At 40.2% G+C, this 26,094-nt stretch overlaps 1 protein-coding gene across 1 annotated transcript in view; it reads left to right on the forward strand.

The window, feature by feature from the left end:
- The window catches only part of CFAP43 (cilia and flagella associated protein 43), a 110,912-nt gene that overhangs the window by 49,999 nt on the left and 34,819 nt on the right, over positions 1–26,094 (forward strand). Inside the window, exons 11-24 of the mRNA XM_064269349.1 lie at positions 1,543–1,691; positions 2,731–2,834; positions 6,356–6,496; positions 7,956–8,128; positions 9,483–9,632; positions 11,985–12,115; positions 13,770–13,917; positions 17,358–17,459; positions 18,281–18,358; positions 19,680–19,805; positions 21,049–21,153; positions 22,366–22,482; positions 23,386–23,616; positions 25,388–25,594. Of these exons, the coding sequence (XP_064125419.1) occupies positions 1,543–1,691; positions 2,731–2,834; positions 6,356–6,496; positions 7,956–8,128; positions 9,483–9,632; positions 11,985–12,115; positions 13,770–13,917; positions 17,358–17,459; positions 18,281–18,358; positions 19,680–19,805; positions 21,049–21,153; positions 22,366–22,482; positions 23,386–23,616; positions 25,388–25,594 (1,962 nt within the window). The remainder of the gene's footprint in view (positions 1–1,542; positions 1,692–2,730; positions 2,835–6,355; positions 6,497–7,955; positions 8,129–9,482; positions 9,633–11,984; positions 12,116–13,769; positions 13,918–17,357; positions 17,460–18,280; positions 18,359–19,679; positions 19,806–21,048; positions 21,154–22,365; positions 22,483–23,385; positions 23,617–25,387; positions 25,595–26,094) is intronic.

The raw sequence follows: 26,094 nt of genomic DNA on the forward strand, positions 1-26,094 counted from the left end.
AGATATAATCATTTCATAATCATTTAGCAATTAAATGAAGCCATGGTTTAAAGTTCAGGAAATGTATATATATGTATATATACCCACTGCCATTGAGTCGATGGGTTATAGATGTATATATACACACACATAAAAAACCCCATTGCCTTCGAGTCATTTCCAACTCATAGCAACCCTGTAGGACAGATTAGAACTGCCCCATAGGGTTTCCAAAGAGCATCTGGTGGGTTTGAACTGCCGACCTTTTGGTTAGCAGCCATAGCTCTTAACCACTATGCCATCAGTGTTTCCTATATATACATATATGTATATATATTGAGGTACAGCTTTATATTTCCTTTATTGATAGGTTGAAGTGTTTATTTCAAGATTTGCCTTTTACTATATTTATGTTCAAGTTGTATTTATTTTCATTTTGATAACTCTTTTTTTTTTTAATTTACACAGTGCTATTTATATGTCTCCATCCTCCATCTTGTGTCTATCTTTCATCCTGTATTCATCCACCATCCTGTCTCCACCCTCTGTCTTGTAGCCACCTGCCATCTTGTCTCCACCTTCCAATTTGTCTCCATCTTCTATCCTCCATCTTGCCTCCACTCCACATCTTGTCTCCATCCACCATCTTTTCTCCACCCTCCATCTTGTCTCCATCCTTTATCTTGTGCCCACCTTCCTTTTTGGCTTCACACTCCTTCTTGTATCCACCTTCCATCTTGTATCAACCCTCCATCTTGCCTCTACCCTCCATCTAGTCTCTATCCTCCATCTTGTCTGCATTCTCCATCCTGTGTCCACCCTCCATCTTGACTCCACCCTCCAGTATGCCTCCACCCTCCATCTTGTCTCCAGCCATCTTTTCTCCATTCTTCATCTTACTTCCATCCTCCACCTTGACTCCATACTAATATTGTCTCCACCTTCTGTCTTGTACCCACCTTCCATCCTGTATCCACCCTCCATCTTTTCTCCACCTTCCATCCTCCATCTTGTGTTCCTACTCCACCTTGTCTCCACGCTCCATCTTGAATCCACCCTTCAACTTCTATCCACATCCATGTTGTCTCCATACTCCAACTTGTCTCCAGCGTTCATCTTGTCTTCACCTTCCATCCTTTGTCCTATATCCACCTTCCGTCCTGTGTCCACCCTCCATCTTGTCTCCATCCTCTGTCCTGTTTGATAACTGATTTTTAGTAGACTTTATTTTTTACAGAAGTTTTAGGTTTACAGAAAATTATAAAGTATACAGAAGTCCCATATGCTTCTCTTCTGCTGCACAGTTTCTTCTATTATTAATCTGTATTTTTATCATTCCAATTTTGGGATTGAAGAACGATATATACAGATTTCTGCCGTTTATTTTGCGATCAGTTAGCTCAGAAATGTGGAGTTTATCGTTTTTAATACCACACAACACTTGCTGCTTCTCTCATTCTGCAAGCTTTTCAAATAAATTGCAGAATTCTTTTGTAGGTGGGGAAGATTGGCAGACTTCATTTTCTGGTACAGACTGAATGTTTGGGGGTTTATTTTAAACAGTCGACTGTTCTGGCTTGCTGTCCCTCCTCACCCTCTGCTGCTGTGGGGACCGTGGGTGGCTCAGTCCACTTCCTCGATGTTGCTGACGTCAATTCCCCTCGGGAAGTTCACAAGGCCTTCCTTTCCAAAGCTTCTGTGCAGGATGTTATGTAAGTACTGACACTCCTGACAGCTCCTCGGCCTGCTCTGTTGAGAATTCCCGCGAGACCGTAATTTCTTTTAATTTCAACATTCAGAAAGTACAAAAGGGTGAAAAAGTCACCCGCCTCTGCTCCTCCCTCCCCACTCAGTTCCCTGGAGACAGCTTGTTACCAATATCTAGTGTCTCTTTCCAGAGATAGTCACAAACAAGCAAATAGATACGGTATTTTCACATAAATAACCCAGCTGTATCCATGACCAACTTTTTTTTGCCAGCTGTGCTCTCCCCACCCCCCAGTTATTTTTGTAAGCACGTTATGCTATTTTTTTCTTTCTCATAGTAGTAAGTTTTCTTAAGAACTGACATTTGTGCCATACTCTACAGCTTGAGGTGCTCTCACACATTGTAGCTGTTTGAATGTGATCTGGACAGCATCAGCAGAAAGGTCTTAGGTTTGTCCCTACTAGATAAATAGAAAGATTCAGGCTCAAAGAAACCTTTGCCCCAGGTTTTCAGCTAGTGTGGAGGTGGTAGATTTCTGCCTCCCTGCTGACTTGCCAAGCTCTTCCGCCTCAAGCTCAGGATCTATTTATTGCCTCCCTCTATTCCCCTCAGTCTTTTATATGATGTTTTCTGGTGCTTCTTCTTTCCACTTTTTCTAATTTGATGAAGTTGCAGAAACATTTCACTGCATTTTTTCAGGTACCAGAAACTTCACATCTATTGCTAATTCAAGAATTGCTTATTTCCACTTGAAATATCAAGAAAGCTCTACTTACGTACTCATTCACTTAGGATCAAACAGTTTGCCCATCTTTATTGAATATTCTATGTATTTATAAGTTGCAATTTGGAAATAGCATTAGTCTAGAGTCTAATGATTACCTTTCTATGTAATCAATCACTTGGCTTATATAAAATTAGATCCTATGAAAAATCACAAACCATAGAAAGACTGGCTTTGAATGTATCTCCATGTGGTCGTTTATTAAACTCGATTATCATCTTATTAGTGAAGCCTGATCATCAGATTTCTTCTTTTGTAGTTATGACCAACGAGGAATGTATCTGTTAGCTGGAACATCAGAAGGATACATCTTTGTTATCAATGCCAAGCCGTCAAGCTCATTTCAGATTCTTGGATACACAGGTACTGTATTGAACATTTATTAATTAAAAATTTTAGTCAATTTATTCCAAAGAGTTTAAGGTTGTGAAGATGAGACTGTAGTGAAACAATTATCACGTATTTTCTAAAATGAGAAACATTTAAATAACTGTTAAAAATTACTTAGGAGAATTGCCACATCAGATTCAGAGGCATTAAGAGTATTAGAGTCATTTGCTTGGGACATAGCTGCTGCAGTATAAAATTTTCTTGACCCAATTAATGATTTAATTAAGGAAATGATCAAACATTTCTAATGTTATTGTAAGCATAGGTTCGGTTGGTTTCTCCACGGAATATTTTTCTAAAATAATATTTGACTTCTATTGAATAGAAATATCTAAAGCAAGTTTTATTGCATGCACCTTTAATGTTTCCTCCTTTAATAAAATGACATCTAGCTTTTTCAGTAATGTGCATCCTAATGCCCAGGTAAACCACAGATCCAGTGGAGGAGGTAGCACTTAGGTGGTGAATGGTAAGAACTAATACTGTTGTCTCTGACTTTAAGTACCAAATTTATATATGTATATATTCCCCCAAATATGTTTTTAAATCCATTCATTGGTTTTGTAAGAATTATTGTTGTACCTAAAACCAAACCCGTTGCCATCGAATTGATTCCAACTCATAGCAACCCTATAGGATAGAGTAGAACTGCCCCATAGGGTTTTCAAGGAGGGGCTGGTGGATTCCAATTGCTGACATTTTGATTAGCAGCTGAACTCTTAACCACTGCACCACCAAGGCTCCAACACTGTGTGCGTACTAGGTACAAAATGCAGAACCTAGGCCCTGTGCAGGGGCGAAGAGACCAAGGAGATAATTCAGTGGAAGAGGAATAGCAGAATACTGAGTAGGCCCAGAGGATGAAGCAATTAATTCTGCCCAATGTAAGAAGAGGCACGGAGGTGCAGAGGAGGAGAACAGGAGGGGGTTGCCGAGGGTTGAGGGAACGTTTTCCAAAGGCTTAAGTGGCTGCTTGATAAATTTTTGTAGGTGGAGAATGGGGCATATTAGTATTCCAGCTGCAGATAAAAGTCTAAGCAAAGGTACTTGGAATGGTAAGAAGTCTGGTGTAACAGGTAAATGGAAGGGTTTACTAGAAGTTGACCCACAGTGCTGTTGGCAATGCATCTGAAGGATGAAAAGGGGCCTTGAATACTGTTCCAGGGAGTCTGGAGATCTCATGTTGGGACTAGAATGATTTAACTTGGCTTTTAGAGGATGACTCTGGCACCAGTGGGAAGGATAGACTATAAAAGCAAGAGGGTAGAATAAAAACGATAAATTAGGAAGCTGTTATGGTAGCCCAAGCCAGAGATGATAATCATAATAATAGCCAACATTTTTTGAGGGATTCGTCACTACATGATAGCCAGTGTTCTAAACACTTGAGGTATTAACTCATTTAACTCTCATAAAAAAAAAAAAAAACTCTCATAGACAACCTTTATTGAGGTAAATACTACTATTAGCCTCATTTTATAGATGAGGCAATTGAGGCACAGTGAGGTTGAGTACTTATCCAAGGTCATATGGCTAGATAGTAGTACTCAAACTCAGGAAGCCCGACTTCAGGACACACGGTCTTACCCACAATACACAAATCCATGTAATAGTCATGGAAAAAGAAAGGAGAGGACAGCTGTAAGTGACAGAATCTGTAGGACTTGACATCAGATTATATGTGAAAGAGACTCCTTTAGGAGTCATTGATGACTCCTAAAGTTCCAGCCTGGGTGCTGAAAGTTTGTGATGTCATCAACTGAAATAAGAGCTTGAGGACAAAGAAAGTTATGAAGATTGGGTGATAAGGTGAGATAATAAACTGTGTTGGTTTGAAGCCAACAGGCTCTTCATTTGGAGATATTTAGCATAAGCTCAGAAATTTAGATTTGTAGTTCAAGGCTTAATGATAGAATTCTGATCTTGAAGTCATGCAAGCTGATGCGATGGCTCAAGAAAACAGGGTAGAAGCAAACCTAAATGCTTAATGGGGCCAGACAGGTAACATCAATATGTAAGTTAGACCTCATGGGTGTAGGTCAATGGTTGATGTAAGAGTGGATGCATGTTCTTTTTCATTTTATTTTTACATATCTGGTTAGCCAGAGTAGGGTGGGAAAAGCTGGATTAGTGGTCCATGCTTACATTTAAGTTGTGGACAGAGGAAGGTGAGGCAGTGAAGAAAACTCAGGAGGATGGTCCAGAGTGATGAGAGAACTGGGAGTCACCCATTCTAGAAAGGACTTGAAGAAAGATTAGATGAAACTGCTGCAAAAGTGTGAGTAAGCTCAGGACTGGGTTGAGGTTGGTATTTTTGCCAAACAGTGGGTGACTTCTGGGAGAGCTACTTCTTTGGAATGGAGAGACTAAGAGGTTAGGGAAGAAGTGGAAGTAAGAAAATGAAGTCAGTAAGTGGGCAACTCCTATCTTAAGAAGTTTGAAGTACAGAAAAGAGAATTGGAATGATAACTTGTGTGGTGAAGCAGGGTTGAAGGAAGGGTCTTATTTGAAGATAAAGGAGTCTTGAGGCTTGAATAGAGGGAACCATAAGAGACCTAAGAAAATAAAAGGGGGTAATAGATAGCACATGGCCTAATAGATTGGAGGAAAAGGCTCATGATCACAGATGGGAGGTAGTTACTTTTTGTTCCTAAATAAATGTCAGGAAATGTAAGGCGAGGGTGGTAACAACAACAACAAAAAAAAATTGAGATTCTAGATAGGAAGTTGAGGTTGAGTTTGTGTCAGATGTCCTCAGCCTTCCTCGGGAAGGTCTGATGTCAGGGCGTGAGAAGGTAGAAATACCCAGGACGGCTTCAGTGGAGAGCAGGAGTAGAGAATCTGGACTGAGCTCCAGGCATGACAGACTTTGCAGAGATTGGATTACCTGGATTCCTAAAGGAGCAAACTCATCAAGCCATGTGGTATTCCCACCGTGCCCTCAACACCTTAGCTGCAGATTCAAAGAACAGATACTTGAGTTTATCCAATATTGTTATTGTTGTTAGCTGCCATCTAGCTGGCCCTGACTCATGGTAACCCCACACGTAATGATACATGTGTGATCCATAGGGTTTTCACTGGCTGATTTTCAGAAGTAGATTGCCAGGCCTTTCTTCCTAGTCAGTCTTAGTCTGGAAGCTCTGCTGAAACCTGTTCATCATCATATTATGAGTGGGAAAAATGGCTGGAGTGGGTTTTCAAAGAACCAGAGCATGCAGGGTGCTAATGAGGGTGGTAGACATGGTAGACTATGCCAAGAGGCAGCTGGTTTGAACATGCCAATCCAGGCATCAGATCAAGAGAATACCCCATTCGTTCATCAGGCATGTCCCTGCCACTTATGTTTTAAGTTCACTTTAAATGTCCAGTAAATAAATTTGGATCTAAAGGCAGTGCAGGTAAGTCTATAATGTGATACCTTACTCAGGAAGATAAAAGGTTCTTAAATTTATCAATAATATCTTGTGGTGTTGATTTCCATTTGTTTTCAGAGGTGGGCAAAGGCGTTTTACAAATATCCACAGTGTCTCTTTTGGAAACTGACATAGTGGAAGTGATGGTGCTTACCCCGCTTCCGAAAACAGACAGAAGCAGACTGGAAATATTTACTCTGCCTCTAATACTACCACAAGGTAAAGGAAGAACAAGCAAGCAACCCCGTCCTGTGCTCAGTTAAGGCGCTACTATTGCTTTTTATTTATTGCTGGTGATAGCATGAACATGTGAAGAGCAAAATAGCTACCTTTTGTGCATCTTTACAAATTGAAGCTGATGTGACCACTAAATGATTTGAAATGTGGGCTCTTCTCTAGGCCTTGTGACTCTTATATGAATGAATGTGTTTTATTACTAGAGGAAAGGAACAGGATCTACTGATGCTATGTCAAATAGATTTGTTATTTTATGATATCTCTTGTCTTGTAGCTTTAAATATAATGTAGTTTAATTCAGTTAGATCATGATGTAATTCAGTTAGATCATGATAAAATTATAAAGAAAACTTTTGTGATAAGTAGGTATGATAAGATAAACACTCTCTCTTTGTTTTAGATGACAAATATAGCCTGTATGGCCATTTTGCAAATATGTAATTATAGAGTATTGTCGTTAAGTGCCATCGAGTCATTTCTGACTCATAGTGACCCTATGTACAACAGAACAAAACACGACCCAGTCCTGCCCCATCCTCACAAATGTTGTTATTGTTATTGTTGAGCCCATTATTGTAGCCACTGTGTTCAATCCATCCTGTTGAGGGTCTTCCTCTTTTTCACTGACCCACTTGATAACATGTCCAATGTATGTGAGATGAAGTCTCGCCATCTTATAGAGAATAAGAGAGCAGAAAACCTGAAAGCCCTTTTATGTTTTAATTAAGAACTCCTATACCATCATATAGTTCCTGGGTGGTGCAAATGGTTAGCATACTCAGTTGCTAACAAAAAGGTTGGCAGTTTGAGTCCACCCAGAGGAACCTCGGAAGAAAGACCACGCAGTCTACTTTCAAAAATTCAGCCATTGAAAACCCTGTGAAGTGCAGTTCTACTCTGACTGTGAGTCAGAATGGACTCCATGGCAACTGGTATGGTATGTGTGGTATAAACCATCATGAATTCTTCTTAATGATAAGTATCTACTTAATTAATGAAATTACCCGAGGCCTTACAAAAGAAATTTTACCCACTATCAGTCATTTAATACTCAAGTATTTCTAACGGAACCAAGTTTTTTTTTTTTTTTAAATCACCTAGTAGCCTTTGCAAAAAGGGAGCCCTAGTGGTGCAAGTGGTTAAGCACTCGACTGCTAACTGAGAGGTCAGCAGTTCGAACCCACCAGTCACTCCGCAGGAGAAAGATGTGGCAGGAGACGTGCTTCCCTGAAGAGTTACAACCTTGGAAACCCTATAGGGCAGTTCTACTCTGTCCTATAGGGTCACTATAGGACAGGTTTGATTAATGGGTTAACCCTTTGTTTAATATTTATTAAACACTTTAAAGTCTTACTTGGCTTTTCATAGTTGTTCATAATGATTACAAAAATAAAATCAATATATGATGCAAGTGATCTCTGCTCTTCCCCATATCTCATAGTTGCTGCAGCTTTTGCTGATGAAAGAGGGAAGCTTAGAGATGAATTCATTCATAGGTACCTGTATGAGATCGAGCATGCTCTCTCCTCTGCAGTCTTGGACTTCCAAAGCCAACGAATTTTTGGCTTCTGTAGTCACGTGCCATACATCTGTAGCTATCTTCTTCCCAAAAAGGTATGCCAAAACTTAAGTGTGCTATAATTTATCTTAGAAGTCAAGAGTTATACTGTGTAGTAATTAGACATCATTCTCTAAACCGCTTTAACATATGAGTCTAGTTACCAAATGGCTTTATTATACATACTGATATAATATCCTTGCCTTAGACATATGTTAGCATTATTTGTTAATCCATCATAAAATATGTTTCAACCATCTCACACATATGTCACATATATCCTGCTTTTCAGATAAACATGCAGGTGACACAGTATTAGTTTAATGCCTTTAAAAAATATATATCTAGCATTAGGAAATCTGTCCCGTAGGTGCCAGAGACTATAGGGTAGATGATTTTCAGTGGAACTTTGTACCTGAGCCCTAAGCAAAATTGCACAAAATATTTAAGCTATGTTTGGGGTATCCTTTCATCCTGTCTTCAAACTTCTCCCACGTGTGGCACCTCCTGCTGCCCTGGCCCAGTGCTCTCCTGCTTCCTCTTGGCCATTCAGAGCTCCCCACTGATGTCTGGCTACTTGCCCCAAGATTATCTACCGCCCTTCCTCTCTACACCCTTCAATCAAAGCCTTTCTCTCCCAGAGTACTAGATGAAGGCAAGGTGTTAGATATAGACATTCAGAGAAGGAAGAAATGGTTTATAGCAAGGGAGAATATAGCAAAAGAAAATCTTTGTGGAGGAAGTAATGTTTGAACTAGATTTTGAAGAATAGGTCAGATTTCAACATAGAGAAATATTGTGAGCAGTCTTGGGGACGGGCGAAGTGGGGAAGGGGTGGAAAAGGGCATTCTAGACAAAAGGAAGGGTGTGTGCAGAGACTTGGAGGTGGAAATACATGAGACATGTGGGAGAAGATTGACAAATTTATCTTGACTTGAGCATGGGATATAAGAAAATGATTAGTAAAAATAAAAAATTATCAGTGTAGGCTGGAATCTTTAATGCCAGGCTAACCTATAAAGAAGACTTTCCTTAGTTGGCAGAAACAGACTTTTATTTGCCAACAAAGATGAAAACAGTGCAAACACAGGTGCCCACTTTACCATTTATTGGTTTATTACCCATGACAGTGTTTGTGGATTTGCATATGACTGTATATACACATGGAGCCCTCGTGGCGCAGTGGTTAAGAGCTCGGCTACTTAACAAAAGGTTGACAGTTCAAATCCACCAGGTGCTCCCTGGAAACCCCATGGGGCAGTTCTACTCAACCCTGTAGGGTGGCTATGAGTTAGAATTGACTTGGCAGCAACGGGTTTGGTTTTTGAGTTGGTATAGGCACAACTGCAAACCCTAAAGTGCTGTCCCCCTTATCTTTTCTATAATGTGATCGTTTTCTTTGATTGGTAGGAACATACCGGAATTTGCATTCTTAAACCATTCCAAAAAGTGCAAAGCAAACATTATGGATATGGAAAGCTGTACCTGTCTTCTCATGGATTGTGGCTCTTAACAGCAGCTAAAGGTGGAATCCTGTATATCCGAGATGCTTATACTTTGGTAAACTTTCTTTTTTTAATTGTGGGAAATACATACTGATCTTGTATCAGGAACAAAAGCCCTTAGAAAAAGAATTGGAGCTGTTGGAGCTCTGGAACTCTTTTTTTTAAGTCATTGATTCATAGTTTATTTACCACTGATAATTTTGTTGGCATTAAAATTTCATTGGTGTTTTTATGTTTGCATCTCTAAGGGAGGGAACTCTAACTAGTAGAATGAGATGTGCAAATACAGAGCCCTGGGACTGGGTACTGGAGATGAGCTCTCGCCCCGCCTGCATCAGTTAGCTGTGTGTGTCTTGGCAACTCACTGAGATTCACTGAGCTTTGGGGGCTCATCTGTAAGACTATGAAAGCTGCGCTTGCTCGCTCGTTTGCTCTCTCTTGCAGGATTCTGGTGAGGGCCAGTGCAGTGGTGTATGAGAAACAACTTTGGAAATAGTGAGTCACCATGTGAACACAAAGAGATTATTACTAAGCTCTCCCTGTCCTGGGATCCTCCAGGCTACTTGTTGTTGCCCTTCTCCCCACCCCCCGACTCTTGGCTGGATGCTGGGAGAAGAGAGGGGGAAGAGTGTGGCCCTTAGTGAGTCTCCCTGTCCCTTGCACACCTCAGTGCCACCACTACCATTTCTAATTTCCATTGTTTCAGACCTCAGAAAGTAAAATTAGTTCTTTCTCCCAAACAGCTGGGGGATACTTCTCTCGGTGTACTGGTCATCAGTGTAACTTAATGTGGTCAGGCTTCTACACCACACACCCAAAGCCTAGCTTCTTTCTATATGGCACATTCCCATGAGGCCATAGATAATCCTGACCCTTCTCACTCACCTCTGCAAGAGAGCATATTTGGAATACAATTGGGCAAAAGTGATATTACTAGTATATAGGATAAATCTGGAATCTCTCAGAGATTTTTTTTAAGTGAACTTTTTGCACACTCTGCTATACTCTTTCGTAGGAGCCATGGTGGCACAGTGGTAAAGTGTTCAGTTACTAACCGAAAGATCAGTGGCTTATACCCACCAGCCACTCTGCGGGAGAAAGTTGTAGCTCTCTGCTTCCGTAAAGATTACAGCCTCAAAAACCCTGTGGGGCAGTTCTACTCTGTTCTATAAGGTCACTAGGAGTTAGAATTGACTCAACAGCAACAGGGTTTGTTTTTTTGTTTTTTTTTTGGTTACCACCCTTTCTTACTCAAATGATTTGTAATGTATGTTACAACTGATAGTGACAGGACATGGCGAGACATCAGAGTTGTTCTAGAGTATTCATTCTATCACTTATACTAGGAGGAAAGCACCTCATATAAGAGATTATCCATGGCAGCACTGTTAGGAAAAGCATCCTAATGTCCGTTAACAGAGAAATGGGTAAATTAATAATGGCACACGAATAGTAAATAAATAAAATATAAAACAAAACACCATGCAGCTGTAATACAAAATGAGGAAATCTTCCTGCAATGAAGTAGAAAGAACCCCAAGAAATAATGCTGAGGAAAAAGCAAGATGCGTGATATATGTGTTATGTGACAATTTGTGTAAAAAGGGGGTGAGGATATAGTCTAATTTGCTTATATATGCATTAAAGAGCCTGGAAGGATACCTAAGTTACTAATTACATTGGTTGCCTGTGGTAGGTGTGAGGTGGTTAGGGGACAGGGAAAGGAAGGAGACTTTCATTGCATATTCTTATATAGTTTTTGAGTTTTGGACCGTTTGAACGTATTGTCTGTTGAAAAATAGTAAATTTTTTTTAAAAAGACATGGTCGAGAACCAGTGTGAGACAGAAAACTTAGATTTTAGTCAAGGAGTTTAAAACCCCTGCCCTGTGTACAAAATTAGTATAGATGGATTTTGTTTGTTCGGTGAAGTATTTGAAGACTTGCTTTAATTAGAATCCTCCAGGTGGGACATGTTATCTTCCGCTCTCGACAGTGCCCCCCACCCCTTTTTTGTCATCCTCAGCCTTTTGATCCATTGATGGAAACTGCTGAATTCCTAAATGCGTCTGTATTTGCCATCTCTGCTTCCTCAAGGTCCCTCCCTCACTTTGTAACCTTCAGCAAGTCCATTAACTTCTTTGTGTCTGATTTTGCTATTGTGAATTGATAATAATTGCCCTCTTTCCCTACTGCTCAAAGGTGGCTGGAGAATAAGTTAGGATTTGTGAACGTGTTTTGAACTATCGATTTTAAGTGCTGTGTATTACCAAAAGGCTACTGTCATACCAAATAGCATGCTCTTCACAAATACAAAAGATATACAAAAATGCAAGTAGTAACCTTAGAAAAACCATGTGGTAGTCTCTCATTTATAATTTCTGCATTTTGTTCCTAAAACTGCTTAGGAAATGTTTGCTCGGTGTCGAAGTCATTCTTACCAGGCGCAAGGGATTCGGTCGTTGAAAGCTTCAATGGATGGACAAGACATTCTGGTGAATGGGAGAAATGATGGCACTCTTGTTTGTCTAAAATGGAAGTACGTATAGTACACAGTAAGCAACTCCATGAGGCTCGGGCTGATTAGCTCTCTGTTGTCAAACTGCTGTGGGACCAAAGGGAACGAGGGTAACTCTGAATAATAGGTAACTTTCAAAGATCATAAACCAAAACCAAACCCGTTACTGTTGAGTCGATTCCAACTCATAGTGGCCCTATAGGACAGAGTAGAACTGCTCCATAGGGTTTCCAAGTGTAACCAAATGAGGGGTCTTGTCTTGTCCTATTAGCCAATCGAAATAAGATGGATGCTACACCACCAGTTGTAAGGGAAACAGAAAGTGGAAATTTATTGTTTGCACAAACAAGGAGCAACGTGGGGCCTAGCAGCTGAAAGACCACGTGCTCCCTGTCTGAGGGGGTTGGGGAGTTTTTTATTTCCAGTGGCATCTGGGGGTTGGGTTTGGTGCCCGAATCCTCTGCCCTCAGCCCCCTATGTCCACATTTGGAGGTCTGGTTGTTGAGTCATGTCCGTGATGTTCAGGTCCAAGGATAGATTGAGGGCACAGCTCTCCAGGTCCTGCACATGTGCCAAAATCCTGCTTCATGCATGCGTGGGATTCTGGCACCAAATTCAAACTGTGGTTAGGGCCACAGCATGGTCGGGCCAAACCACGGTTAGAAGCTGTGGCTTAGTGGGCTGCCAAGGGGTGGGGAACCGCAGTGGAGTGGGGGGAAGCCTCGGTGGAGGCTGGTGGATTCGAAATGCCAACCTTTTGGTTAGCAGCTGAGCTCTTAACCACTGTCACACTAGGGCTCCTAAAAGATACTGACCTCTAGAAACTTTGATATATATATGTATGCATATGTAGACACACATATTTACCTTCTTAGATTTTACTTAAACTAATATTAAATTATTTAGATTTTGCTTAGGTTAAAATAAGTAAACAAATACTACCCAAGCGAACAGATGAAGACTGAGCTGTAGAGAGTATGCAGTCTGCCCATGACATGAAAAAGATAGCCTGAACTTCAAAGGTTGCCTTGTTTGAGTTGCAGATGGACTGTCAGATACTGAGCTCACTGGTCAATGTGCAATTCAATTCAGCAAAGATAATGTTCCATGGTGCCTCCTGTGATCAAAACAGGGATAAACATGGCCTTTCTCAGGAACATTGTGAGCAAGTTAAATATTGTTGAGATATTTGTGTCATAACAATTTTGGTAGCACTTTTTTCAAAGACCATCATGCCTGTTTTACTCATTAAATTCCTGAATAAAATGTTGACTTGTACCTCAACTCTCTAACCTCTTGCTGTCTAGCCAATTCCTACTCATAGCAAGTGATCATGTATGTGTGCAGGGCCCCTAGCATGCACTTAGGGCTCCGTCGTTCTGGTGGCTTTCCTGTGCCATAGCCATGGCAGATACAGGGACCTGCTGGGTAAGGGTCTGGGGAGAGCATGAGGAGAGGTTACCTCAAAGAGGTCAAGAGGCTTGTGGTGTCCTGTATCCCATCAAAGGGCTCTCCTACAAGAAGTAGAGTCTTAATCATTACAGAGCCCTGTGGAAAATTGTCCACATATGTCCTACTTCGTGCAAAAATGGCTAGACATCTGGAAATGATACTGCTAAATGTGACCTTTTAAAATTGTGATTTTGTCGACTGTGTTTTCTTTTTCTTGATATAGACGATTTGGAGGAGTCTTAGCCACTGAGAGTCTTGACCACTGCTTGAAACTTTTAACTTCTCTGAACACCACCATGAATGAGGAGAGTGCCTATATACGTGGGATGCGAAGAGATTCCTTAGACTTGGGATCAGATAATGAGAAAACAGTTGAGTTCCAATGTAGCTTTCTTTCTCTTTTTAAATTTGAGATCAACTTGCAACTTGTGGTTTTCTTTAAGCAGATATTTAATAATATTCTTCTTTATCCAGGTAGTCTACGATTTTCAAAAAGAGTATGAGCTACATCTGAGATTAAATATTCAGATTTTCTCAAAGCAATCACAAATATTACATCTCAGATGTCATTCAAACCATGGTACAAAGATCTGGGTTTGCCTGGGAAAAAAATTGTACTACCAGCACTGGTGTTTTGCCAAATAGGTGTCTCTATAATTTCATATCACATATTATTTAAGAGGAGTGCCTGGGTGGTGCAAACAGTTAACATGCTCACTGCTAATAGGAAGGTTGGTGGTTTGAGGCCACCCAGAGACACCTCGGAAGAAAGGCCTGGCGATCTACTTCAGAAAAAAATCAGCCATCAAAAAGCTTGCAGAGCACAGTCCTACTCTGACACACATGGCATTGCCATGAGTCGGAGTCAACTTGGTGGCAACTGGTTTGATTTTTGTTATTTAGGAAGATCCTAGCCAGAAAACAACACTCAATTGCTCATTTAACAAATATTCATTGAGAGCCTACAGAGTGCTAGGCTGTGGGGATGTAGCTATGAATAAGATAGAAAAAAGCTTCTCCTCTCATAGAGCTTTTATTCTAATTGGGGGATGGGAATGGGCAGAGAGAGGCTGATAAGTAAACAAATAAATAAGAAAATGTTAGATAGTGACAAGTTCTATTCAGCAAAGAAAAATAAATGGATATGATAGAGTTTGTCTAGATAGCCCCACTGAGAAGAAGGCATTTAAGCCAAGATCTGAAATTAAAAAAAACAAAAGTGCCACAGGATGCAAAAGTGGGTTTGAGGGGGCGAGAGTACTTAGGGCCAAGGGAAAAGGTATGAAAGAGCTTGGTGTGTTTGAGGACCTGAAAAAGGCCTGTACAGTTGAAGTGAGCAAAGGAGAGAGTGGGTAGAGATGAGGACATGGAGGTGGAAAGAGACCAGTTAATGTGGGGCTTTGTAAACCAGGCAAAGAGTTTGGATCTTATTCTACACGCTGTGAGAACCTACTGAAGTTTTCTGAGCAGAGGTTTAACGAGATATTATTTCCATGTTTACAATGATCATTTGCTGCTGTGTGGAGAATGTTTCCTGTAGGAGAGCAAGAGTGGAAACAGATTAGTTAGGAGGGTATGGCAGAGGTCCAGGTATAGATGATGAAGGAGAGGAGTGGTTGTCTAGGAGGAACAAAGTGTGGATTTCAGACAGGTCTTGGAGGTAGAGTTGACAGAGCTTGCCAATGGGTTGGACATAGAGGTAGAGGGAAAGAATGGACTCTAGAATTTAGGACAACTTGAACAACTATGTAGAAGATGGTACCATCCATGGAGATGAGGAGGACTGGGGGAGCAGCTTTGGGCAGGGAGAAGGAAATTGTGAAGTCATCTTTACCCATGATGAACTTCAGAAGCCTATTAGATATCCCAGCAGAGACACCAGGAAGGACATTGGTAGATGAGTCTTTTGCTCTGGGGTGACATCAGCATTTGGGTTGTTGCCTTAAGATTCAAAGGCATATAAATTGCATTTAAGGTCTTAGTGGAAGAGTGAATGGCAAGAAAACAGAAGGGGGCCAGGACAGAGCAACTTCTAGAGATTCCCAGAAGAGTTTGGGGAAGAAAAGGAGACTGATAAGAAGCAGCCAGTGAGGTCAGAGGAGAACCAGGAGAGTGTAACATCCCAAACTCTTTCCAGACATTTTGCTGCAAAGGGGAGCCCAGAAATGGCATGATAGTTAAAGGGGAATATGGAGTTCAATGGAGAATAGTTTTCTTAAGATAGAAGGTACCAGAGCAAGTTTGGATCCAGTAGAAGGGAGAAATGGAAGAGGCAGAGAGAGATGGAATAATAAGAATAGTGTAATGGCCTTGAGAAGGAGGAAAAGATTAGATCCTAAGCACAAATGGGAGCCCTGGTGGCACAGTGGTTAAGAGCTCAGCTGCTAAACAAAAGGTCAGCAGTTTGAATCTACCAGCCACTCCTTGGAAACCCTATGGGGCAGTTCTAATTTGTCCTATAGGGTTGCTATGAGTCAGAATCCACTCGATGGCAATGGGTTTAAGCACAGATGGGGGGAGGGGTCATACCTTGATGGGCAGGGGCACTTGATTCACAGTAATGGAAAGAAAGTGATTTAGTGACAGTGTGACCTCTCTGGTCATTTCTGCTTTCTCAATGAAAAGTGTGCAAGGTTATTAGCTAAGAGGAGGCTGATAGCAGGAGAAGAGTCTGTAGGAGGTTTAAGGAGACAAAAAGATGCGAAATGGTCATTTTGGAGAATGTAAAGTGAAAATGCTTGAGAAGTATAAGCTTTCCAGGCACTGTTGTGTGCCCATTTAAGGTTAATCGGGTAAATGTGTGCCCCAATTTTTAGGTGACATTCTTGGTATCTTGTCTGATTAGCACCCATCTTCACTCTCAGAAGTGTCCCAGTTTGGACAACAAATTATATGGTTGCCTAGTTCATGGCCATCAACTTAAAGTCAGGCCAGTTGAGTGGTGAGCTTGTCTCTAGTTACATTTATAAGCCCAGTACAGACATGGCGTAGGTGGATTGTTGAGTTTAACAAAATTTGGGGCTTTGTCAGGTGTGTATGCTGGAGAGACAGAAATGGGCAGAGAGGTAAGAAGTGATTATTATAGAATTATAGAAGACCCTGGAATTTAACCTGGACAGGGAATTCTGTGGTGGGTGAAATTGTGCGTGTGTGTGTGTTTGGGGGGAAGGTGGCAGGTCAAAGGATTGCCGCCTCCATAAGCCAGAACACTTGGTTGCTGGAGGAGGAGCCCTATGGGACAGGAGGCTGTGGACAGACAGCAAAGTGGTGGCAGTTGAGACTATGGGCATGCCTGTACTGGATCAAGGATATTTTCCTAAAAATGATCACTATATTTTTGACTTTCTGACCAACAAATAGGAAACTACTCAAAACTATTACATCACTGATGATTTATACTTTATAAAACAGGTGGAAAATGTAAGTTTAGAAATAAAGGCTGTGCCTTCACTGTCCATCAAGACTTAGGCCTAGTATCTGCATACTCAAGGTCAGAAAGCCAGTGTGGAGATGAATGGTGTCACGATCATTAAGTTTCTCACTGCATGTGATATCACGCTAAATGTTATGTGGAACAAGTTTAATTGGCCTCCAGAAGTCTGCAATTTAAAACCAATTGTGATTACCAGAAATGACACTAAGGACAGGAATTAACAAAACATATTACAATTTGAGCAGCCAAAATGTTTGGTATTATAAAAAATGCAGCAAGTGCAAAGGGATTCAAGGCCGTTACATGGTGTAAGGTGGGAAGGGAAGAACGTGATGAATTTTAGATTAAATTTAAGAATTGTCTGTCTTTTCTTCTAAGGCATCTGGGATAAAGCTGTTAAACATTGACTCCTCACAAGAAGAATTAGTCTCAGCTCAGGACATGAAGGAAATTTCCTGGATGGAAGCAAAAGGTCAAGAGGTAAATAAAACATGGGATGTGTCTGAAATTGTGCTCTGTAGGTGTGCCAAACAGATTTGTTCCCTATGAAAACCTAGTGGAAAGTTGCAGAGTAGAACAAGGTACCACTTCATGGAGGATCACAGTCTACAAGTGTAACTTTCCTGAAAGCAAATAAAAACCCTCAACACAACCAGATCTTTGAAAGTGAGACAGGTGAACGTTAAGAACTGTAACACGGCTAACACAAAACCTGACAAAAGGGCCCAGGTAAGCCAAAGCAAAATATGAACTGTGATACCTACCTGGGAGTGATTTGTTGGGGATGCTGGGAGGCTAATTTTTTTTAAGGAGAGCAGGAACAGAAGAAGGGGGGCAGTAGCTTCTAGCGCACAGGGAGGTGAAATAGGTAGTAGATTGATTATAATTAGTCTAATGTAAGTTCCCAGTAATTTAGCACACTGGTTTTCCTTTGTCAACTATTCGCTGTTTAATTTTTTCACTACTTGTTTTCTTTTTGTTGACCTTATAATTGACACTAGGTCCAAGTTGTTTCAGCGGTCACTTAAATAGTAGCACTTATTTTTTTAGACTTAAGCAAGGTATTACAGTGTTCTTTTTTTTTTTAATGTACCCTTTATATTGTCACTTTATTTAAAAAAATTGTATTTGTAGAGAGGTGCTACCTGTAGCTAGCTAGCTAGCTAGCTAGCTAGCTATCTATCTATCTATCTATATCTGTCTGTCTATCTGTCTATCTATCTATCATCTATCTATCTAATCTATCTATCTAATCTGTTGTTTCCCTTGCTTCCTTAAGTGATATACTCACTTCATTTCAGGCCATCAAAAAAGAGGTTAACCAGTTCTCCAAGAAAAGAAGAGAGATAAAAAAAGGAATAAAAGCACTTGCTAAAACAGTAAGTGTTATGATTTTATGTACTAATACATTTGGCTCTTGGTCTATAATTACTATTGGAATTTTTTTGTTCAATGTAGCATGAAGAGCTATACCCATTTTTCTTTCTCTGCATATATGCTCAGTTTTCTGAGGTATTTTAATGTGGTAGAATTTTGCTCATATCTCACTACATATAAAAAATATAAGTAGTGGTTTAAAAAAAAATTTTTTTTTCTTCTGTGTCTTTCCCAAATACTGTGTCTTACTTACTTTTTAATACTTTTTTTAAATCAAAGTTATACATGTGTGCTTTTACAAATTAACTAGTACTGAGTTGCATAATTAAAAATAATGTTTTTAAAGCAGCGCCTTTCTACTTTCCTTCCCTTTGATGCCTGCTCTCCTGAGCTGTGTTCAATTCTTCCCATTTTTTCTTAGAGTATTATCTCCATCGTTCTAAATGGCCTTCTTAATAATGTTATTTCCTGATATTTCTACTTTGACACTAATTTTGGACTTCTTGGTGTGGAAGATGAGTATTTAGGCTCTTTTACACCCCCCACCACTACAACATAAATCCATCCTCAGTATGTACATTATTAATGTAAATATTCTTCAAATGAGTCACATTGTATATTCTGAATGTTGTTATTGTAGGTACCATCGAGTCAATTCTGGCTCACATCCCATGTGACAGAGTAGAGCTGCCCCATAGGGTTTTCTTGGCTGTAATCTTTACAGAAGCAGATCGCCAGGTCTTTCCCCTGCAGAGCCATTGGGTGGATTCGAATTGCCACCCTTTCAGTTAGTGGCTGAGTGCTTAACTGTTTGCACCACCAGGACTCCTATATTATAAAAAAAATTTTACATTTCCATTATTTCAGCTTTATTTTCCCTGGAATTAGCCATTTTCTTAGTTTTGTATTAAGCCTTCCTATACACCTAGTACCTATTCGAACTCTTTCAAAGTGCTAGAAAACTCTCATCGCTACACTCAAATACCCGAGGTAATCAGTCTGTCAGTGCATCTTTTACTTGGCAACTTCCCTCCTAGAGCTACTAGTCTGAGCACCTTGCTGTCTGGACCAAATGCATACTGTAGTCCTAGGGACTTCTCTTCCCTATGTTCCTGGGAATCCCCTCTCCTGCCTCCTGAGTCAGAACCTCTGTTTCAATAACCACAGTAAACCCACAACTTAATTCTTTACTCAGTAGTTACATTTAGATAAATGGAACATCTGTTATTTTTCAATCGATTATTGTCTAATGAGACTAGAAAACCCGTCTCTCTAAAGTTTAATTCTTTGCTTGCCACCACCCTTTCCTATTTTAAAATTCAGGTTCAGAGTATGATGGAAGAAAATGAAACAGTAGGCCATATTGCAAAATTAGAGCAACAGGAACTCAGCCTGGATCTTGAGGAGTTGCAAAGGCTTCACGATGAAAGTGAGGAAGAAGTGGCAAAGGTATGGAAAATTCTAGTTGAAGTATCATAAAGTTATAAGGAGAGAAGTAAAAACAGGAAAGAGAACTTTTCTAGAATAATACAAATAAAGCAAAAACTTTTCTAGAATAATGTGAATGAAGCACAGTTAAACCAAAAAAAAACCTGTTGCCATCCAATCAATTCTGACTCATAGCGACCCTATAGAACAGAGTAGGACTGCCTTATAGGGTTTCTGAGGAGTGGCTGGTGGATTTGAACTGCTACCTTTTGGTTAGCAGCTGAGCTCTTTACCACTGTGCCACCAGGCTCCAAAGCAAAGTTAGTACATATAAGTTGAGTGGGTCAGAGAATCATTGAATTTTGGGAGTAAGGAAAAGAAGGGCATCTAGGACAATGAGGCATCTGCTGCATGTCTCTCGTCTGTGACATCCACACCAACCATCTTCCACCATATGTATGAACACTTTTAGAAATCCCTTTGGTCACCTCATGCCAACTTAGGAGGGAGTCCACTTAAGTGCCCCAGTACTCTGTCAAACATGTTTATTAATGACTAAGGTGAAGATACAGAAAGGAGGCACGCTTGTCAAATAAGTGAATGAAGTGAAGCTGGGAAGGATAGGAAATACATTGGATGACTGAATAAGGACTGAAAAAGGCTCCCAACAGACTCACTCAATAAGATAAAACTCGCCTGAGATTATCATTAATCCATTCACTCATCTATTCCTTCAGCATTTATTGAGCACCATCCTGCAGCATTTATGATAGTCACATTCTAGGTCCTGGTTCATAATAATGAACAAGACAGACAGGTGGCATAGTGGGTCCACACCCCCGCCATGAACCAGTCGGCCAATGCAGTGTGTGTATGGGTGCTCCAGCTCACCTCTGACCCTCCTTTTTACCCAGTGAGGCATCTGTCCTCACACTCCACTTCTTTCACATAAATGACCTGCTACCTTTAGAGGCATTTGTGTTGACACCCAGTTCACCAGGATTCCTACAGACATAAATTTCAGAAAACATTCTCAAAGACAGAGGAGTATTCTCCCCAAGGTGCAACTCAGTGGGTTGGGGAGAGACAATCAAACTCTGTCACTAAATATGTAACAGTGACTTGTTATTGTGTGCTGTCAAGTCAGTTCCAGCCTATAGCAACCCTACAGGACAGAGTTGTCAGTAAATTTGAAAAGTGAGATTATTTTTTTAAGAAGCCACACTTGAATTTTTTATTTTTCCCTTCATCTATGTTCTTCAAGATAAGAAAGGACGCAGAGATGGATAACCTAGCCAAGAGATATTTGGCTGAACTTATCAAAGAAGAATGCTGGAACTCTATGGCTGTGAAAGGTCGAGCTCTTAAGGTGACATAGAACCCCGATACAAACAGGATTGTCATTGCAAGTCTTATGGCAGAAATTTTTTAATATATTTAAGAAAATCCATATGTAGCAAAGAACTCAAAACTTCCCTTTTCATATTCAGAAGTCTGTAGAATTCCACTGAGATGTGTCTTCTTTCCTGTCTGTTTGTCCCTCATTTGCTTTTTAGCCAGGATCTCTCAACATTTGTCTTAGCAGCCCTTTCCTTCTTTCCTGTGCAACTGGGTCTTAATTATCTGTCTATTCCAAAAGACCACCTCACTCACATTCCACACAGATTAAAAGCTAGACACTGCATCGTTCACATTTCCAGCTGTGCCTGCCTTCACATTTTCTAAAGGGCTTTTAAATTGCAGTTCCTCTCTACACAATTTCCCTCTTTATGTAGCGCGACCAGAAGTCCTGGTTTATGCCTGTGGTCCTAGAGTAACTATTAACTGCACCTCTTTCACATTCAAACATGCTGCTATTTGGGTAATGAAGTATGTGGTCACCCTACATTTATGTGACTGAGTATTGCTCTCAAACAAAGTTTCTCAACAACAGCACTATTAACAATTTGGGCTGGATAATTCTTAGTTGAGGGGGACTGCCTTGTGCATTGTAGGATGTTTAGTAACTAGGCACCAGTAGCACCTCCCCAACTCAGTCTTGACAATCAAAATGTCTCCAGACATTGCCAGATGTCCCCTCCAAAACCAAACAAACCCAGTGCTGTCATAGGGGCAAAATAAATCCACTGCCATTGAGTCTATTGTGACTCATAGCAACCCTATAGGACAGAGTAGAAGTGCCCCACAGGTTTCCTAGGCTCTAAATCTTTATGAAAGCAGATTGCCACATCTTTCTCCCGTGGATTGGCTGGTGGGGTCAAACTGCCACCCTTTCAGTTAGCAGCCTACTGCTTAACCACTGCGCCACCAGGGCTCCTTGGGGGCAAAATAGCTCCTAATTAAGAACCACTCTTCTAGAAATACTTTCTTCAAAAAAGCACAATATTTTTATACACAGGTTACACCAACACTAGTGGAATACATCGTTTTATTTTAAAGATGTTTCCGTTGCCAATTTCACTTACGGATGATATTCTATTTATGATACTAATTTTAATAGGGGAAAACACCCTCCAACGCACCTCCAGATATACACAATTGTATTAAAATTGATTTATTTCATCTTTGTTTTTTTCCCTAGTGCTTTCACATACCCTATACGGTTGAGAACTTCCCAATGAAAGAGCGCACAGCTGAAGAGATGAAAGAATTGGAGAAAGTTTTACAGCAAAAGAAGATTGAAACAGAATGTCTTAAAGTATAGTTTTAAATATATACATATGTTTTTATAAATTCTGCATTTTATTTCAGGGTATCCATATAGATTTGTCAGGCCATTTAAGATAAATTTAGATATTGTTCATATTTATATTTTCACTCCTTGTTAATTTGTAGAATATATTCTAATGAATATCCTGTATCCACATAGTACATCAGGGACCTGCATCCTGTATGACACTGGCTAGTGTTCAATATGAGAATATACTGAAAAAAATGAGATTTGGGGATTTTTTCTTGTCCTGGTCAGAGATTGTCTTCCTCTATCCATACTACTTTTACCCTCCCTTATCACCAAGGATCATAATTTAAGATACTTGAGTAGGGATGGAATAGAAGCTGTTTTGATAGACGCAAATTATTCCTAAAGTAACCCCAGCTTCCTTAGCTGCAGTCTCTGTCCAACCACTAAAATACACAGTCTCTCTGATGTAGTTTTGTTTTAGCCAGAACTTTGCTTCCTCTTTTTGTCTGAAATATAAAATGAAGGCATACTTAATTCTTCTTAGCCTACACCTGCAAGTCACAGCTGAGCTAATTGCCTTATAAGATATAAAGAGAAGATACATTTTTTAATGCTTAGGTATGAATAAAGACTGAAAATACTTACAAGCAGGTGTGATCCTGATACAAAAATATATGCACTATATACCATCAAGGACAATTCTTACCCTCTTGATTTATTGACAGTTTCTCAATTTCTGAGGCTTTAATCTGTTCTGTAACAGTTTCAGGATCTCTCCATCACTTTAAATTTAGTTGTTGGGAAAAGAATTGAACATCTTAAAATGATTGTTGAGATCATTAAGTTGTAAAAAAAAAAATGCTCTTTAGAGAATTCATAATATTAAATAACTTCGATCTTGTCTTTTTCTATATTTAGCTACGGAAGGAAATTGTAGAGGCCCAGTCTGCAGCTTCCTTGGCTAACAACCATCATGAAGAGGATGATGAAGAGGAGGAAGAAGAAAACGTAACAACAAAAGATACCAACCTGCCCAATTACCTGCTTGGCAGTCTGAGTACTGATTTTGGGGTGGATACCTCTTTTTTGTCAAGCCAGTTAGAGCTTCATTCAAGAGAGGAGAAAATCAACCAAATTATATTACTGAAGGTGGGTGAATTTTCTCTGTATCTTCGAAATCTCTAAAATTCCCCCATCCGATGTTTTTCAAGGGCTCACATTGAAATCCAATATGAATCAAAGGATGTCTTTAAAGTGTATAAAGAAATATACAGATGGCTAGTGTGCATGTCCTTGAGACAGTGCTTGTGTCCAAGAGTTGCTGTCATCCTTTTGGACTAGGTTTTATTATACCAAGGTTTCTAAATAGCACCTTACACTGACTGGCACCACAAACCATTATTCTTCTGCTTAGATCTATAGTAAGTCCAAAATAAAGTAAACCCTTGAATGCCGTCTTCTATGTAACTCAGTTGTCTACTAGGATCTTCTTGTAAGGTCAAGATATGACTGCTTATCTTAGCCCCTTAATCTGGGAAAATAACAATCTCCTTTCAAAGATTTCTATAAATTCTGGGACTCAGGGATAAGGGATGGGGTCCCTCTAGTGCTAAACTCCTACTCCTTACATTCCACCAAGCAAATCAGTCTCAGAGTACATCGGTACATGTAGAAGACCCTACTGAAGGTTTTTGAAAAATCACCGAGTGAAATTGCACCAATGCAGATAATTTGAAATTTAATGCCGCATATTTCTGTTCCTAAAAGTCCTTCAGCCATGTCTGGAGTTTAAGTCCTAGCCTCCCGCCACATTGCTCAGCTCTCTCTTCCTGTCCTCCTCCAACCCTTGAACATACCGTTCATTTATACTCAGAACTCAGAACACTTATACTCAGAAGTTATCTCATTTGTTGCTGAGCTTCCGCTGACCAGTGTCCTCAGCGTCTCACCTTCTGGCTGCTTTATTAAGGTATTTTCCTATGCAAACACACTTTCCAACCAAAGAGAAATTCTGGTGTTAGCAGTTAAGATAATTTTCTACCCTACCCAGTAGTTCCGTCTTCACTGGGGTAGATTTATAGACTGTAATGGTAAAATAAAGCCTACTTTGAGTTGACTCATTGCTCTACTCATCAGCCATGGTTGGAGCAATCCAGTTGAACCTACTGCTATTTTAGGAATTGGCTGATCCAGCTGGCTAGCTTAGGTTCCCTTTCTGCTTGAGAATGACCTGTCCATACGGAGGAAGAATCTTATGTGTGCTTGTGTTTTTCTGGGAGATTCTCCAAACAACCTGTAAGGCCATCTCCTCCTTTCCACATCTCCCCACAAACTAGGTTACAAATCAAAGACATTTCCCAACTGAAATCCTGCATACCAAAACCCAAACCAAACCCACTGCCATCAATTCAATCCCAACTCATAGCGACCCTATAGGACAGAGTAGAACAGCCTCATAAGGTTTTCAAGGAGCAGCTGATGGATTTGAACTGTTGACCTTTTTTAGTTAGCAACCAAACTCTAAACCACTGTGCCACCAGGGCTCCAAATACTGCCTTTAAAATATTTTATGATGGATTTTTTAAAAAACACGTACAGAAGTAGAATAGGTCAGTGAGCCTCTAAACACCTATCACCTAGCTTTAGCATTTAGCAACATACCTGTATATTGAGTTACAATGTACATTTCAGGAATAGGCTGTGGTATAACAGTTATTGCTGTTGCCTTAATCCTACCTCAGGTCAGATGCTACTGTAGATTATTGAACCAAAAAATGATTTAATATAAACAATATTTTTGAAAGATTAATTTACCGATAATTTGTGGAATGACTTTGGAAGGGAAAATAGAATTGTGGGATCATGTTGCCAGTAAAGATATAACTTGTGACATGATTTCAGTAACATATTGCTGTTTCAGGATATCATCTACAAGGTCAAAACTGTTTTTAATAATGAGTTTAATGCTGCATATAAACAGAAAGAGTTTGAAATTGCACGTGTGAAGGAAAGAAATGTAAGAATTCAAGAAATTATTTTAGATCTGGAGTTGGAAGAAACAGTCTGGCAACCGGAATTTGAAGACTGTGAGAAGCCAGAGAGAACCCTTGTTGTGGAAGATAGTGAGGTACTGGCTGGTTATGTTATCCCTCCTTTCTTCTTCCGGATTCTCCTGACAACTTATTCATTCTTCTTCTTGTTTACACTGCTGGAAGTGATTGTATTAGGTAGCACTCTTGGTTACAACTAAGAAAAAGAGTTGACAGAGCCTCAGCAATAATAGGGTTTCTTTTATGAGTCCCATGGAATCCAGAGAAGATATGGACACTGAGCCTAGCAGGAAGAAGAGCCAAAGACTGGAGCTTATGGGGGTCCAGAAGTCCTCTTTCTTCATCTCTTAGCTCAGTTCTCTCTACATTTCAGCTCCCTCTAGAAGTTTCTACTTTGTATCTCCCGCACTCAAGAAAGCAGCTGGTCCGAACTAGAGCCCCTTAGTCCCAATTCCAGATTAGCCTGGGAAGGGACTCCTGGCCCAGCTCAAGTCTACTGCCTGTGCACAGGAAGGTTGAGTCACACTGTGAGAACGTTGTTAACATTCAGTAATTATCTAGGTCATTATATGGTGGC

Source organism: Loxodonta africana, chromosome 16 (assembly GCF_030014295.1).
Source record: "Loxodonta africana isolate mLoxAfr1 chromosome 16, mLoxAfr1.hap2, whole genome shotgun sequence".
NCBI classification, from domain to species: domain Eukaryota; kingdom Metazoa; phylum Chordata; class Mammalia; order Proboscidea; family Elephantidae; genus Loxodonta; species Loxodonta africana.